The sequence below is a fragment of the Pristis pectinata genome, chromosome 1 (genome assembly GCF_009764475.1).
Source record: "Pristis pectinata isolate sPriPec2 chromosome 1, sPriPec2.1.pri, whole genome shotgun sequence".
NCBI classification, from domain to species: domain Eukaryota; kingdom Metazoa; phylum Chordata; class Chondrichthyes; order Rhinopristiformes; family Pristidae; genus Pristis; species Pristis pectinata.
This window is the reverse complement of record NC_067405.1, coordinates 128,579,160-128,593,179: the sequence shown is the minus strand read 5'-3', so window position 1 is coordinate 128,593,179 and position 14,020 is coordinate 128,579,160. Positions and strand designations below refer to the sequence as shown.

At 45.0% G+C, this 14,020-nt stretch overlaps 1 protein-coding gene across 3 annotated transcripts in view; it reads left to right on the top strand.

Annotated features, from left to right (window-relative positions):
• The window catches only part of itpk1a (inositol-tetrakisphosphate 1-kinase a), a 188,311-nt gene that overhangs the window by 14,047 nt on the left and 160,244 nt on the right, over positions 1–14,020 (top strand). For all 3 annotated transcript variants that reach the window (XM_052019467.1, XM_052019478.1, XM_052019459.1), the window contains exon 3: positions 8,402–8,426. In XM_052019467.1, coding sequence (XP_051875427.1) covers positions 8,402–8,426 — 25 coding nt within the window. The remainder of the gene's footprint in view (positions 1–8,401; positions 8,427–14,020) is intronic.

Genomic DNA, 14,020 nt, shown 5'->3' with positions numbered 1-14,020 from the left:
GTACCCTTTTCTGAATCTTTTTCATGCCCACCATATGAAGGGACCCGTAACCTAAATGTGGTTCAACCAAGATCTTGTAAGAAGATTAAATATTGTGATTTGTTTTGTGTTAGATTCTCTTGTCAGTTCGACTGATGGCCTGTAGGCCACAGGCCAAAACTTCCGGACTTGGACTTTTAGACATGATAAACTATAGCTTCATGGTCCTTTTCTCTCTTGACCATGTTAAGTTCTGTTCAAAATGTGTACACGTTTGGTGTTGGCCTGACCAGTGCATAACATATTGAGCCACAAACCCAGCATCTGCAATCTCTTGTGTCTGCATAACGTATTAAGTTGTGTGCAACTTATTAGAGTTTGGGTCATTCTCCTACTGCTATATCTCCTTTAGTGAATTTGTTCTTTATGTTGAAGATTTATTTGCAGATGAATGCACCAATATTGACACAGAATGTGTATCTGGGCCGAGCACTCTAATCTGTGGCTCTGGTTTGTTTTCATTTCTTGAAGGTCCTCCCACATCAAGATTTATCTATTGTACTCTGCTGCCCATAGTAAATACCCAAGTCCCATTCAACTCTACATTCAATGACTTGCATTAGTTTCCAGTCTGGCAATGATTTTGGAAAAAATCCTCATCTGATGTTCATATTCCTCCTCTGCCCTTGGACCCTCTATCTCTGTGATCCTCCCTGGTCCTACAACCTTCAGAACATTTGTGTTCATGACTTTCCAGCCTCTGATATCCTTTGCTCTTCCACTGGCAACTGTACCTACTGCAGCTGAGGCTCAAAGATCTGTAATTCCCTCTCTAAACTTCTTCCCTTATCAACCTCTCTTCTCTTTATAATAAAGAAAGACGATGAGTATTTTAATGTCTCTGCTAACATCACCTTTTGTGATGGTCTACGTTTTTGTCTTTTCATTCTCTTTTGGGGCATTTTAGCCCACCTCATGGCTGGCTGTTGTTTGTATTTTTTGAGTGTCTGAGTTCTGCAGTGCCCTGGGGTGCCAGGAAAGGCTCTCAGCTTGTCGGATCAGTACCTGATTTCCATTGGAATGCTGAGGGTGAGCGGATGGAATGTGCTCTTAGTCGCTCCAGCTGTAGCACATCTCCAAGTGGGGCTATGTCTTTCAGCTCAATCCTTTGCTTCGTCAGCTGGAGATGAATAATACGAGTTTGAGGGGAAAAAGGACCATATTGATGTTTCTTTTTTGGCATGAAAATCAATTATATATAACAAAAAATCAGTCTGGGATAATTCCTGAGTGAGAACAGGTAGAGAGCAATATGAGATTCTTTCCAAAGCTAGCATCCAGAGAGAATTTGATCATGTTGGTGGGGAATCCTGGAAGTACAGCATTGAAGGAAGAGAGAGGATTGTTAGTCCATGACAACTAAAATACTTTAGCTAGGGGGGGAGTGACTGGACCAATTACTCTTGGTCAGGTCCGGCTGGTTAATTGGATTTTGCAGTTTTTTCCATTTGTTGGTAAAAGGCTTTTTCTTCTTGGCACAAATGATAACTTGAGAAAAAGGATATAAAAAATAAATCTTGGCTCAAATTCTCTCTCGGAATCCAAAGGTTGCATGCAGGATAAAGAGTGTGGTGTGGTGACTCACCTTACCAGTATTGAACTGGCTCCCAAGATTGCGAGCGTCGTCAGAGGCCCCGACCCAAGATGGCTCAGGGCCCTCCTTCTTCTCCATCATTGGGTAGGAAGGCCCACGCGCGGGAAGGTCGGGTGACCCGCGCGTGAGTCAGCGCAGGAACTGTAGCGCGGGAAGAGTTTTGGGATTAAAAGGCACTGCGCCCCGTCGATCAATCGACTGCTGACTCCAAGCAACAGACTCCGTGTCTTTATTCTATAGTAGTGTAGCTAGCCGCTACATTGGTGACCCCGACAGACACAAATGTTTTTGAACCCACGATGTCTGCGCAACAAGAGGTACAGGCAGTAGCCCTTAAACTGCCCACCTTTTGGACCCTCCGGCCACGTGTCTGGTTCGACCAGGCCGAGGCCCAGTTCCAGAAAAGATTCGCCAGATCACCAGGGACAACACCAAGTACTACTACGTGGTGATCGCCCTCGACCAAGACACCGCAGCCCAGGTTGAGGACTTCATCCAGGCGCCCCCAGAGGAGGAGAAGTATGATAAGTTCAAGACCCTCCTTGAGACTTTCGGCCTTTCCCGACGCGAACAGGCCTCCCACCTCCTCCACCTCGATGGGTTGGGTGACAGATCCCCCTCTGCACTCATGAATGAGATGTTGGCCCTGGCAGATGGCCACAAACCCTGCCTGATGTTCGAGCAGGCCTTTCTAAAGCAGTTACCCGATGACATCGACCTGCTCCTGGTGGATGTTGACTTCAGCTACCCCCGGAAGGTGGCCGCCCGTGCTGATGTCCTTTGGCGGGAGAAGAAGGAGAGCGGGGCATCTGTTGAGCACGTTGCCACGTCACGTACCCAGCGGCCCAGCAGGCCAGACCCGGTAATCGACCGCACCCCACCCGCCACCAGGTCTGAGACACTGACCGACCAATGGTGTTCCTACCACCAGCGGTGGGTCGCAGATGCTCGCAGGGGCCGGCCACCGTGCAGGTTTCCGGGAAACGCCAGGGCCAGTCGCCGCTGATAGCTACAGCGGCTGGCCACCTGGATAGCCTCTTGCATGCGTGGGACAGGCGTTCTGGCTGTCGTTTCCTGGTAGATACCGGGGCCGAGGTCAGCGTCATGCCTCCCAACAGCCACGAGACTCGCAACTGCACACCAGGACCCGCCCTCAGGGCCGCCAACGGCTGCGCCATCCGGACCTTTGGCACCTGTTCAGTGCAGCTCCAGTTTGGCACCAGCAACTTTACCTGGAAATTCACCCTGGCCTCCGTCGCGCAACCGCTCCTTGAGGCAGATTTCCTTCACGCCGACAGTCTGCTGGTTGACCTGCAGGGTAAGCGTTTGGTACATGCCAGGACCTTCCAAACGTTCTCGCTGGGTGAGGCCAAGCTACCGGCATCACACCTCGACTCTGTCACCATGTCGACCAACGAGTTCGCCAGGGTCCTGACAGAGTTCCTGTCTGTACTAACGCCCCAGTTCTCCACCACCTTGCCCAAGCACGGCGTTCAGCATCACATCCCCACCCAGGGCCCACCCCTCCACACCTGTGCCCAACAGCTACTCCCGGACAAGCTCTGCCTCGCGAAGGAGGAATTCAAGAAGATGGAGGAATTGGGGATCATCCACAGGTCGGACAGCCCATGGGCCTCTCCGCTACACATGGTCCCCAAGGCAGCCGGAGGCTGGTGACCCTGCGGCGATTACCGACGCTTGAACAACATAACTACCCCGGACCGGTACCCCGTGCTGCATATTCAGGACTTCGCTGCCAACCTGCACGGGTGGTCCATTTTTTCCAAGTTTGACCTTGTCCGCGGCTGTCACCAGATCCCGGTGCATCCGGACGACATTCCAAAGACGGCGCTGATCACACCTTTCAGCCTCTTTGAATTCGTCCGGATGGCATTTGGCCTCAAGAACGCTGCTCAGTCCTTCCAACGACTGATGGACACGGTCGGGCGCGACCTTGACTTCGTCTTCATATACCTCGACGACATCTTGATCGCCAGCAGCAGCCGCTAGGAACATCTCACACCCCTCTGCCAACTCTGTTCTCGCCTGAGGGATTTCGGTCTGACCATCAACCCAGCCAAATGCCAGTTCGGGCTTGAGACAATCGATTTCCTGGGCCATTGGATCGACAAACACGGCACCTCGCCCCTGCCTGCAAAGGTCCATGCCATCCGCCACTTTGCCAGACCCACCTCCATCAAGGGCCTGAAGGACTTTCTTGGTATGGTAAACTTTTATCACCGGTTCATTCCATCGGCAGCCTGCAACATGCGCCTGTTGGTGTTGTACCTGGCCATCAGACACTTCCGATACTGCTTGGAGGGCAGGCCGTTGACAGCTTTCACCAACCACAAGCCGTTGACCTTCGCTTTCAACAAGGTCTCAGATCCCTGGTCAGCACAGCAGCAGTGGCACTTGTCATACATCTCAGTCCGCCATCTGTCCGGGAAAGAGAATGTGGTCGCGGGTGCACTTTCGCGGATGCACATTCATGGCCCACCATCCAAGTTTTGTCCCGGGGATGGATTTCGGCAGCTTGGTGGAGGCACAACAAATGGACATGGACGTGCCCAGCTATCGCACCGCAGTCTCAGGCCTGCAACTGCAAGACCTACTGGTAGGCCCCAGTGAGTGCACCCTGCTCTGCGATATCTCCACCAGTAAACCCCGCCCCATCGTTCCAGCTGCCTGGCGTCGACGGGTGTTTGATTCCATCCACAGGCTGGCACACCCATCCATCTGGACTACTGTCTGGATGGTGTCCAGCAAGTTCGTCTGGCACGGCCTGCGTAAACAGGTTTCCGAATGGGGCCCAGTCCTGCGCATGCTGCCAAACCTCGAAAGTACAGCAGCATGTGAAGGCCCCTCTGCAGGGCTTTCAACCTATCACCAGAGGTTCGACCATATACATGTCGACCTTGTCGGTCCCCTCCCAGTCTCCCGAGGAGCGCGGTACCTCCTCACGATTGTCGACCGTTTTACCCGCTGGCCTGAAGCCATTCCCCTCGCGGACACCTCCACCCAGTCCTGCGCACAGGCCCTTTTGTCAACTTGGGTGGCCAGTTTCAGTGTCCCGGCCCATATCACCTCAGACAGGGGAGCTCAATTCACCTCCGACCTGTGGTGTGCCGTCACCGACTGTGGGGTTCCCAGCTCCACCTCACCACCGTTTATCATCCGCAATCCAATGGGCTGGTGGAGAGGTTCCATCAACACCTGAAGTCGGCACTCATGGCCCGCCTTAAGGGGCCCAACTGAATGGATGAACTCCCCTGGGTCCTGCTGGGGATACGTACCGCACCAAAAGAGGACCTGCATGCCCTTGTCCACGGAGATGGTCTACGGAAGGCCCTTGGTTGTCCCGGGCAAGTTCCTACGAGCCCCTCGGGGACCAGAGGAGAAACCTGCTGCAACGCTCGACCGGCTGCGTGAGCAGCTTGGCAACCTGGCTCTGATACCCACCTTGCGACACGGATGGGCCCCGACCCGTATGCCAACGTCCCTCCGAGACTGTAAGTTTGTCTTTGTCAGGAGGGGCGCACACCGAGCACCGCTGCAGCAGCTGTATGAAGGGCCATTCCGGGTCGTCAAGAATGGGTCTACATTTGTGCTGGACATTGGGGGGGCGCAAGGAGGTTTTTACAATTGACCGGCTGAAGCCGGCTCATTTAGACCTGGACCAACTGGTTGTGGTCCAGCGAGCGCGACGCAGGGCCAGGCCACCCAAGTCATAGTTTATTTAATTCGCAACGGTATCGCCGGTTCTGGGGGAGGGGGAGGTTATGTGGCGATTCACCTTACCGGTATCGAACCAGCTCCCGAGATCGCGAGCGTCGTCGGAGGCCCCAACCCAAGATGGCGCGGGGCCCTCCTTCTTCTCCATTGTTGGGCTAGGAAAGCCCATGCGCGGGAAGGTCAGGTGACCCGCGCGTGACGTCAGTGCGGGAACTGTAGCGCGGGAAGAGTTTTGGGATTAAAAGGCGCACTGCGCCCCTGTCGATCAATCGACTGCTGACTCCAAGCAACAGACTCTGTGTCTTTATTCTATAGTAGTGTAGCTAGCCGCTACAGTGGGAAGTTTTTTTTTGCATTTCATTGATTGCTGCTGCAGTGGATGAGTGTGGATTCCTGCTCTCCCGTTACTATACTAAATGCCAATAATAAACTAAAAATCGCAAGTATCTGCTTTTCCTTTTTCCTCCTTTCTAACTAGCAGATGAGATGGCAAATGCAATATTATATAAGGTTTTAAAATGGACCTTTTCTTTGCACCATGGGGTTTAAAATAAAATGCTAAGGCACGGTTGGCAGATATGAATAAATAACACTATAATTAGAATTGATGCATATCCTGAATAAGTAAGAATTGAGGGATGTGGCAAGAGGGGTACCATTGATCTATGGAAAATGTAGTCTGTTGCACTTCCACAGCCACTTAATACACTGTACCTTTATCCTTCTTTAAAGCTGGTATTGTGCTGGATTCCAGTTCCACAGATGCCTCTGAGTCCTCATTCCTATGGCCAATAGTGCAGGTCTAGATAACAAATGTCGGTGAAAATTCTATCTAGGGAGGCTCAGTGCATACTTGTCAATCCTTGTTCCCATTCTGTGGCCACAAGTGTGTTTGCAGAGATCAGGAGACTTTGCCATTTACTTTGGTTCTTTGCCCTGAGGCCAATTGCATGTACAAACTGAAGTAAATTAATCCAGCGTTGACCTTGGGTTCTTCTTGGAATGGATGGCTTGGTGCTCTTCTCCATGTGGAAAAAGCACCTTAAGGTTTGTTCAGTGACAGATAGGGCAGGATCAGGCACATTGGCGGCATAGAAAGGAAAAGCTCTTACTTTAAATACATTTTTCAATGTTTTTTTGCAGTTCAGGTAGGGTTTATCCTTTGGGTGAAGTGCAGGGTGGAATTGTAGCTGTGAGCAATTAGTCGTTGTCAGCTGGATACCATCTAAATTGATATTGAACATAATGTCGCTATATTGTTTCACAAAATATTTGACAAAGCGTTTTTAAACTCGAGTACTGGGACAATTTGGATTATGTTGCATTTATTTATGGAGTTTTTTCTCTGTCTACTCAAATGTCTGCTCATGCTGTATAGAATGTCCTTGATTTTACAGATATCTTTTTGGAATCCTAAGCAGGAAAGTGGGGATTAGTTTTCAGGAAATTTTCAGCTTTTACCAATTGGTTGTAATCATATCCAATGAAGATTTAGAGGAAAATCAAAATTCCAAATTTTGTGACTGGATTGCTGTAATTTTGTTATTTTGCTGGGTTTGTTGTCCTTGGAACAGAAGAGGATGTGAAGAGGTCTGATAGAAAGAGTTAAGATCATGAAAGGTATAGACAGAGTAGATGGAGAGAAACTGTTTCCATTGGTGATAGGGTCAAGAACTAGAGGACAGAGAATGAAGGTAATTGGCAAAAGAACCAAAAGTGACATGAATAATTTTTAAGCAGCAAGTGTTTGGGGTCTGAAGTGCATTGCCAGGTGTATTAATGGGGGGTAGATTCAGTTTCAGCTTTCAAGGCAACTGGATAAGTATTTGAAGGCAAAGAACTTGCAAGATTATTAGGGTATAGGGATGGGGGTGGTGTGGGAGGGGTGTATGTGGGAGAGTGGAGAGTAGTAGTATCTGCATTACTCTAACATAGAGCCTGTATGAATTTGACAGGCTGAATGGCCTCCTTTCATGCAGTAACCATTCCGTGGTGTGATGCCTGTTCATGTTTGGACAATTCAAAGACATCTTTCTTTCAACGTTGTGCTTCCAATTCACAGACTTTATTTAAATCGTATTGCATGAGGGGTCTTGTAACACAGTGGTTATATTACTAGTCTTGTAATCCAGAGCCTTGATCTGGAGCTGTGTGTGAATCCCATGGGGGATTAAAATTCAGTCAATTAAATAAATAGAGAATTTAAAAATCAAGAATAGGTGATTATGAAGTTAATGAATCATCTTAAAAAGCCATCTGGTTCTCGAAATATTTTTCTGGTAAGGGGAAAATGCTGTCCTTTTTATTTTGTTTTCTCATAGGGTGTGAATGTCACAGGCAAGGTCAGCTTTAATTGTCCATCCATGATTTTCCTCCAGGGTGTTTTAGCTGGAAGTCAATCACACTGGTGAGGTCTGGATCTCTGTATGGCCTGGATCTGAGAAAAGGTGGCAGATTTCTTTCCTTAAGGATAACAATGAACTAGACAGATTTTCAGGACATTAGTTTCAGGCTCACCATTACTTATACATGCATATTATTTCAGATTTATTCAATTACTTAAATTCCCCAGCTGCCATGATGAGATTTAAACTTTGTCTCTGGACCAACAGTGCAGGCCCTTGGATATTAGGTCAGTAATGTAAACAGTATGCCACCATACCCCACTTTTGTTACGCTATGTGACTCCAGACCAAGCAACACTGTAGCTATTAACTGTCCTCTGAAAATGCCTGGCAAACTACCTTGGATATCAAGTAGATAGTCCAGCAACACCACCTCAAGTAGAATTAGGGATGAGCAATAAATGCTAGCTTGGCTAGTGCATGCCTACATCCTTTGTGCCAAACTCAAAAAAAAATTCTGATGGCCCTTTTCTGTTTTTGTTCTGGTCTGTGTAACCGTTGGAAGAATTCCATGTTGCTGTCAAAACAGAAACACTTGCCCAGCAATTGTTTGATAGAGCAATTAAAAAAAATTGTTCAATATTGCTCAAAAACTGTTTCACTAATTATTCTGTCATTTCTTTTGTAGGAAAAGAGGCATAGATGTTGTGCAGGTGAGTCACACTTTCTTTATTCCATGCTTTGCATTTTGCTTGATCTGTTGATCCAGGCTTGGTAACACAGTGTAAGCATAAGAATTGTGGACTTGTTTTATGGAATTGGTCCTTCTAGGGGACATCATGGTAGACTGTCTGTACTGATTGTTTTTTGATTCAGTTGATGATGGCCCTTATATTTTAAGTGATGAAATAGAACTCTTTTTAAAGTTGACAATGATGTGATGTCCTTGGGAAGAACATTATTTGTCTTTTGTGTTTCTGATATCTCATTTGCAGGGGAACCTCCCATTTGGTATGTGAAACTAGTAAATGTGTGTTCTGTAGAGATGTCCACATGACTGTGGTGAAGTAACCACTTTTGTCTCTCTGACACGTTGTAAATTGATGTTAAATAAGTTGCAAATTTTAAGAGTTGGTGTTAACAGTTAGCTGAATGAATGGAGGGATTGTGTAATGTAGGCTGGTCATTTTTTTGTGTGACTAAAGTGCTTTGTGTATTTCTGGGGAGGAGGAGGAAGTATCCCAATTTTCATGTTTTCATTGATAGTATCATTTATATTGTGCTTATTTCAGTTAATATAAGTGGCTGTGAATTCCATTGAATTCAAGGAGGTTGTACAACTAGTTTGGGTGAAAATGATTTTAAATCATGTTCTTTCTGCGTAGAATACCAAACTGCCATTGCTATTTCACAATTAACCTTCATTTTTATTTGAGTGTTGTTTCTGCTTAAGTACTATCTACACTTGCAATTAAATGTCTCCCACAGACTTCCTTTACAAGAGGTGATTATACTTTATAATTGGCCATAAACTGGTCCAGTAGGTCCTGAGCTAGAGAAGACTGATTACATAAATACATGTTTTTTTCTTTTGGTGTTTTAGAGACTCAATCCACATACCATAACTCCAAAAACACTTATAGGTTTGGGTTGGGTGGATGATAAACTATGACATTTAAATGTCATAAAAACGTCAAAGCAACAACTCTATTGGCATGGTGTCAAGGCTACAACCTCTCCTTCAATGTAAACAAAACAAAAGCATTGACTTGTCATTGACTTTAGGAAATGGGGCAGAGCACACCCTGCTGTCTCTATCAATGGTGCTGAGGTGGAGCTGGTTGAGAGCTTCAAGTTCCTAGGTGTAAGAATCACCAACAACTTGTCCTGGTCTAGCAAGATAGATGCAATGGCCAAGAAGGCACACCAGTGCCTCTACTTCCTCAGAAGGCTAAGGAAATTCGGCATGTGCCTGGTAACCCTCACCAATTTTTACAGATGCACCATAAAAAGCATCCTATCCGGATACATCTCAGCTTAGTATGGCAACTGCTCTGCCCAAGACAGCAAGAAATTGCAGAGTTGTGAACACAGCCCACTCAATCCTGAAAGCCAGCCTCCCCTCCATTGACCCTGTCTACACTTCCTGTTGTCTCGGGAAAGCAGGATCAAAGAACTCTCCCATCCCAGTCATTCTCTCTTCTCCCATCTTCCATTGGGCAGAAGATACAAAAGCCTGAAAACACATACCACTAGCCTCAAGGACAGCTTCTACCCCACTGTTATAAGACTCCTGAATGGACCTCTTGTATGATAAAGATGAGCTCATGATCTCTCAGTCTACCTCGTCATGGCCCTTCCACTTTATGTCTACCTGCACTTCATTTCTCTGTAACATTATATTCTGCGTTCTGTTTTTCTTTTGTACTATCTCAACATACTCGTGTATGGAATGATCTATCTGGATGGTACACAAACAAAAGCTTTTCGATGCATCTCAGTACATGGACAATAATAAACCAATTACCGAATAGAAATATACTTAACTCCAACTCTGCTGTCTCACCCACTTTCGATTTTAATGGGAAAGGTTGAAATCAAGTCAACCAACCTATACCTGGGTGGTGTGCCTTATTTAAATGTTCTAACAAGGATGCCTGCATCAAATCTTTGCATCCTATTTTATTAAGGATGCATAAGTTTCCTTGACATTGGGTATCCTGGCAATGAAAAGGGATGTCTGCTGGATAGAATGTGTAAGTCTCTTTGCAACACTGGAGAAATTGGAGTGCTAATCCCTGGTCTGTCAAATCATCTGTAATCCACTGCAGCAATTGGCCCACCAATCCCCCACCTAACTGCCTTTTTACCTTCTTATAAATATTGGAACTAATAAGTATATATATAGCAGCCCTCTCCTGTAGTGTTAGCCATACAAATGTCTTGCAGCTCCAGCATGTAGATGGGCATTTCAATGGGAGCAGGTGTTGCTATCCACAGTCTGTGGTGGCCAGAACCTTTCCTAGGTAGATCCATATGGCAAAGACTAGGGAATTACCAGCTTAAATGTGGAATGGGGGAAACTGTATCAGGAGTATTCTTGATCTTTAACTTTCTCTGGACCTGTGACCTTGGTTTAATTATAACTGCAATCTTTATATTATTTCAAGAGGATACAATCTGGCTTACTTGCTTTTTACCATTGTCATCCGATTGTGCTCTGATCCACTGCGATTTGATTGCTCCTTGTTTCAATGGGGCTGGTTGAGGTAGCATTAAACTGGGCAAATTGACACCAGCAAAATCCACCTGTGACATTTGCACTGTAGGCAAAAGATGCTTAAAGGAAAAGAAGCTGCCTTGTTGCATCACTAAATGTACCAAATTTCATCAAATACCTTGAGGTAGAGTGGCTTGTAAAACGAGAGCATGACAGCTCATTTGTTCACCACAAGAGTTTGCAAACAGTAGTGAGTCAAATGACCATTTCTTGCATTCCTTAATGGTGGTGATGGCAGGATTATTGGTCTGGACAGCTTTTCATATAGGGTCTATTTTTTTTCGCCTTCCTCTTGAACTACAAATATAGGCAGCTAGGTCTTTTGATCTGAATGGCTAACACTTGAGTCGTGCTGCTCACTAATGTTTCACAAGTGGAGTGATTTTTGATTTGTTTGTTAATGAGACTTTTTTTTTAAAAATGCAGAATTCTGACAGATTGTTCTCGTTTCCTAATTTGTCTCTGTTACCAAGAAAATTGTTGCATTGCCATCTTTGAGATGAGATATGCCACCTTTTTGTTTTTATTTGAGAATGTGTGTGGCACCATTTCAAGACTAACTTGGGTTTTCTTGATCTCCTGGCAATATTCCTGTCTGTCTTGCATCGTTTGTTGCTAGTGACTTTTTCACTTCGGTTCACAATGTTGCTGTGTTTGCTCCTCAAGAGGAATGCATTGGAACTGCCTGCAAATGTGAAACCTACTTCTGAAATTCAATTTTGGTGCTTCTCACTTAATTAAAAACAGAACACATTTTGAGTTCATTATTTTTCATTGTTCAGTTTTTAATTCTTCGGCATTATGCACCAGGCAATGAAATTGGAAGCAGTGGATTTGAGGTGATGGCTTCTGAGTTTTGACAACTGGCAATATTTAATTTATTGTGTTCTCAAAACCTTTAATTTTAACTATAATTATATTTCTTCAACTTCTATCTAGTTAGGAGTGTGGAGCTAAAGGCGTGAGGATTTAAAACAGTTTGGATCAACAAAAATAGACTAAAGGTTTGATTAAAAGAGGAAAAACAGATTATGCAAGGAAGCTTTCAAGAAACATAAAAGCAGATTCTAAAATCTCTTATGTTCATTTTAATTAATCTTTTTCTTCTTTATATACTTGTAAGTCCCTTAGAGTCAGAAATAGGTGAATTTTAATATGGAACCAAGAAATGGCAGAGCAATTAAACAACTACTTTGGCTCACAGATGAGAATGTAAATAACTTCACAGAAATGCTGGGGAACCTAGAGTTTATTGAAATGGGGGGAATTAAAGAAAATTTGCTATTAATTAAAAAAATAGTGCTGGAGAAATGAATGGCACTAAAAGCCAAAACAATTTTGGGGCCTGGAAATCTGTATCCAGTGTTCTTAAAGTTATCTACATTGATTGTCATCTTTCAAAATTCCATTGATTATTAGATCAGTTTCTACTAGTTGGAGGATGGCAAATGTAACAACACCATTTAAAAAAAACAGGTGAGACAAAACTGAAGTGCAGGTTGGTCCACCTGACATCAGTAGTGGAGAGAATGCAAAGTCTATTAAAAAGAACGTGATAATAGTACACTTGGAAAATATGAATGGGATTAGACAAAGTGAATGTGGATTGGTAATTGGTTTATTATTGTCACATGTACTGAGGTATAGTGAAAAATGTTCTCTTGCATGCCATCCATAGATCACTTCATCGCATCAGTACATCAAGGTAGTACAAGAGAAAAGCAGAATAAAGTGTTGCAGTTACAGAGAAAGTGCATTGCAGGTAGACAATAAGGTGCAAGGCCATGATGAGGTAGATTGTGAGGTCAAGAGTCCATCTTATCGTACAAGAGGTCCATTCAAAAGTTTTATAACAGTGGGATAGAAGCTGTCCTTGAGCCTGGTGGTGCGTGCTTTCAGGCTTTTGTATCTAGTCTGATGGGAGCGGGAGAAGAGAGAATGTCCAGGGTGGGTGGGTTGTTGATTATATTGGCTGCTTTTCCAAGGCTGCGAGAAGTGTAGACAGATGAAAGGGAAGTAATGTTTGACAAACCTATTTGAGTTTTTGAGGATGTAACTGGTAGACTAGATAAGGGAGAAACATAGACGTGTTGTATTTGGATTTTCAGAAGTCCTTTGATAAAGTCCCAGATAAGATGTTACTGTGCATAATTAAAGCTATGGGGTACTGGCATGAATTGAGAATTGCCTGACACAGGAAATAGTAAATAGGATTAATTGACACTTCTTGGGGTGGCAGGCAGCAATTGGAGGGGTACTGAGGGATCAGTGCCTGAATATCAATGATTTGGATGAGGGAACCAAATACAGCATTTCTAAGTTTTCCAATGACACAAAAATTGGGTGGGGTTGTGAGAAAGATGCAATGAAGCTTCAAGGAGATTTGGACAAGTTGTGAGAGTGGGCAAACACAGTAAAACATGGTTATCTGCATTGGTAGATGAAACAAAGGCAGGGCATTGTTTAAATGGTAATAGATTGGGAAATGTGGATGTACAGAGAGCCTTGGGTGTCCTTGTACACCAGGCCCTGGTAGGAAACACAGATGCACAAGCAGTTAAGAAGATGAATGGCATTTTGGCCTTCTCTGAGGACGTCTGGGTACAAGAGCAAGGGTATCATACTACAATTATACAGTGTCTTGGTGAAAGCATACCAGAGTATTGTGTGCAATATTGGTCTCCTTACCTAAGAAAGGATCACTTGCCATTGAGTAAGTGCAATGAAGGTTCGTGGAGAGAATCCTAGGATTGAAGGACTGTTGTGTACGGAGAGATTGGGTTGTCTAGATCTACATTCAAATATAGAATCATAGAAACATGCAACACAGAAACAGGCCACTTTGTCCTACCTCATGATTCTGGCTGTCATGCCTATCTACACTAATCCCATTTGCTTGCATGAGGTATGTATCTGCCTATGCCTTTCCTAATCATGTACTTGTCCAAATGGTTTTAAATGTTGTAATTGTATCTGCCTCCACCATCTCCTCTGGCTGCCCTCCAGTTTTTGATTCCCCTGCCCTGG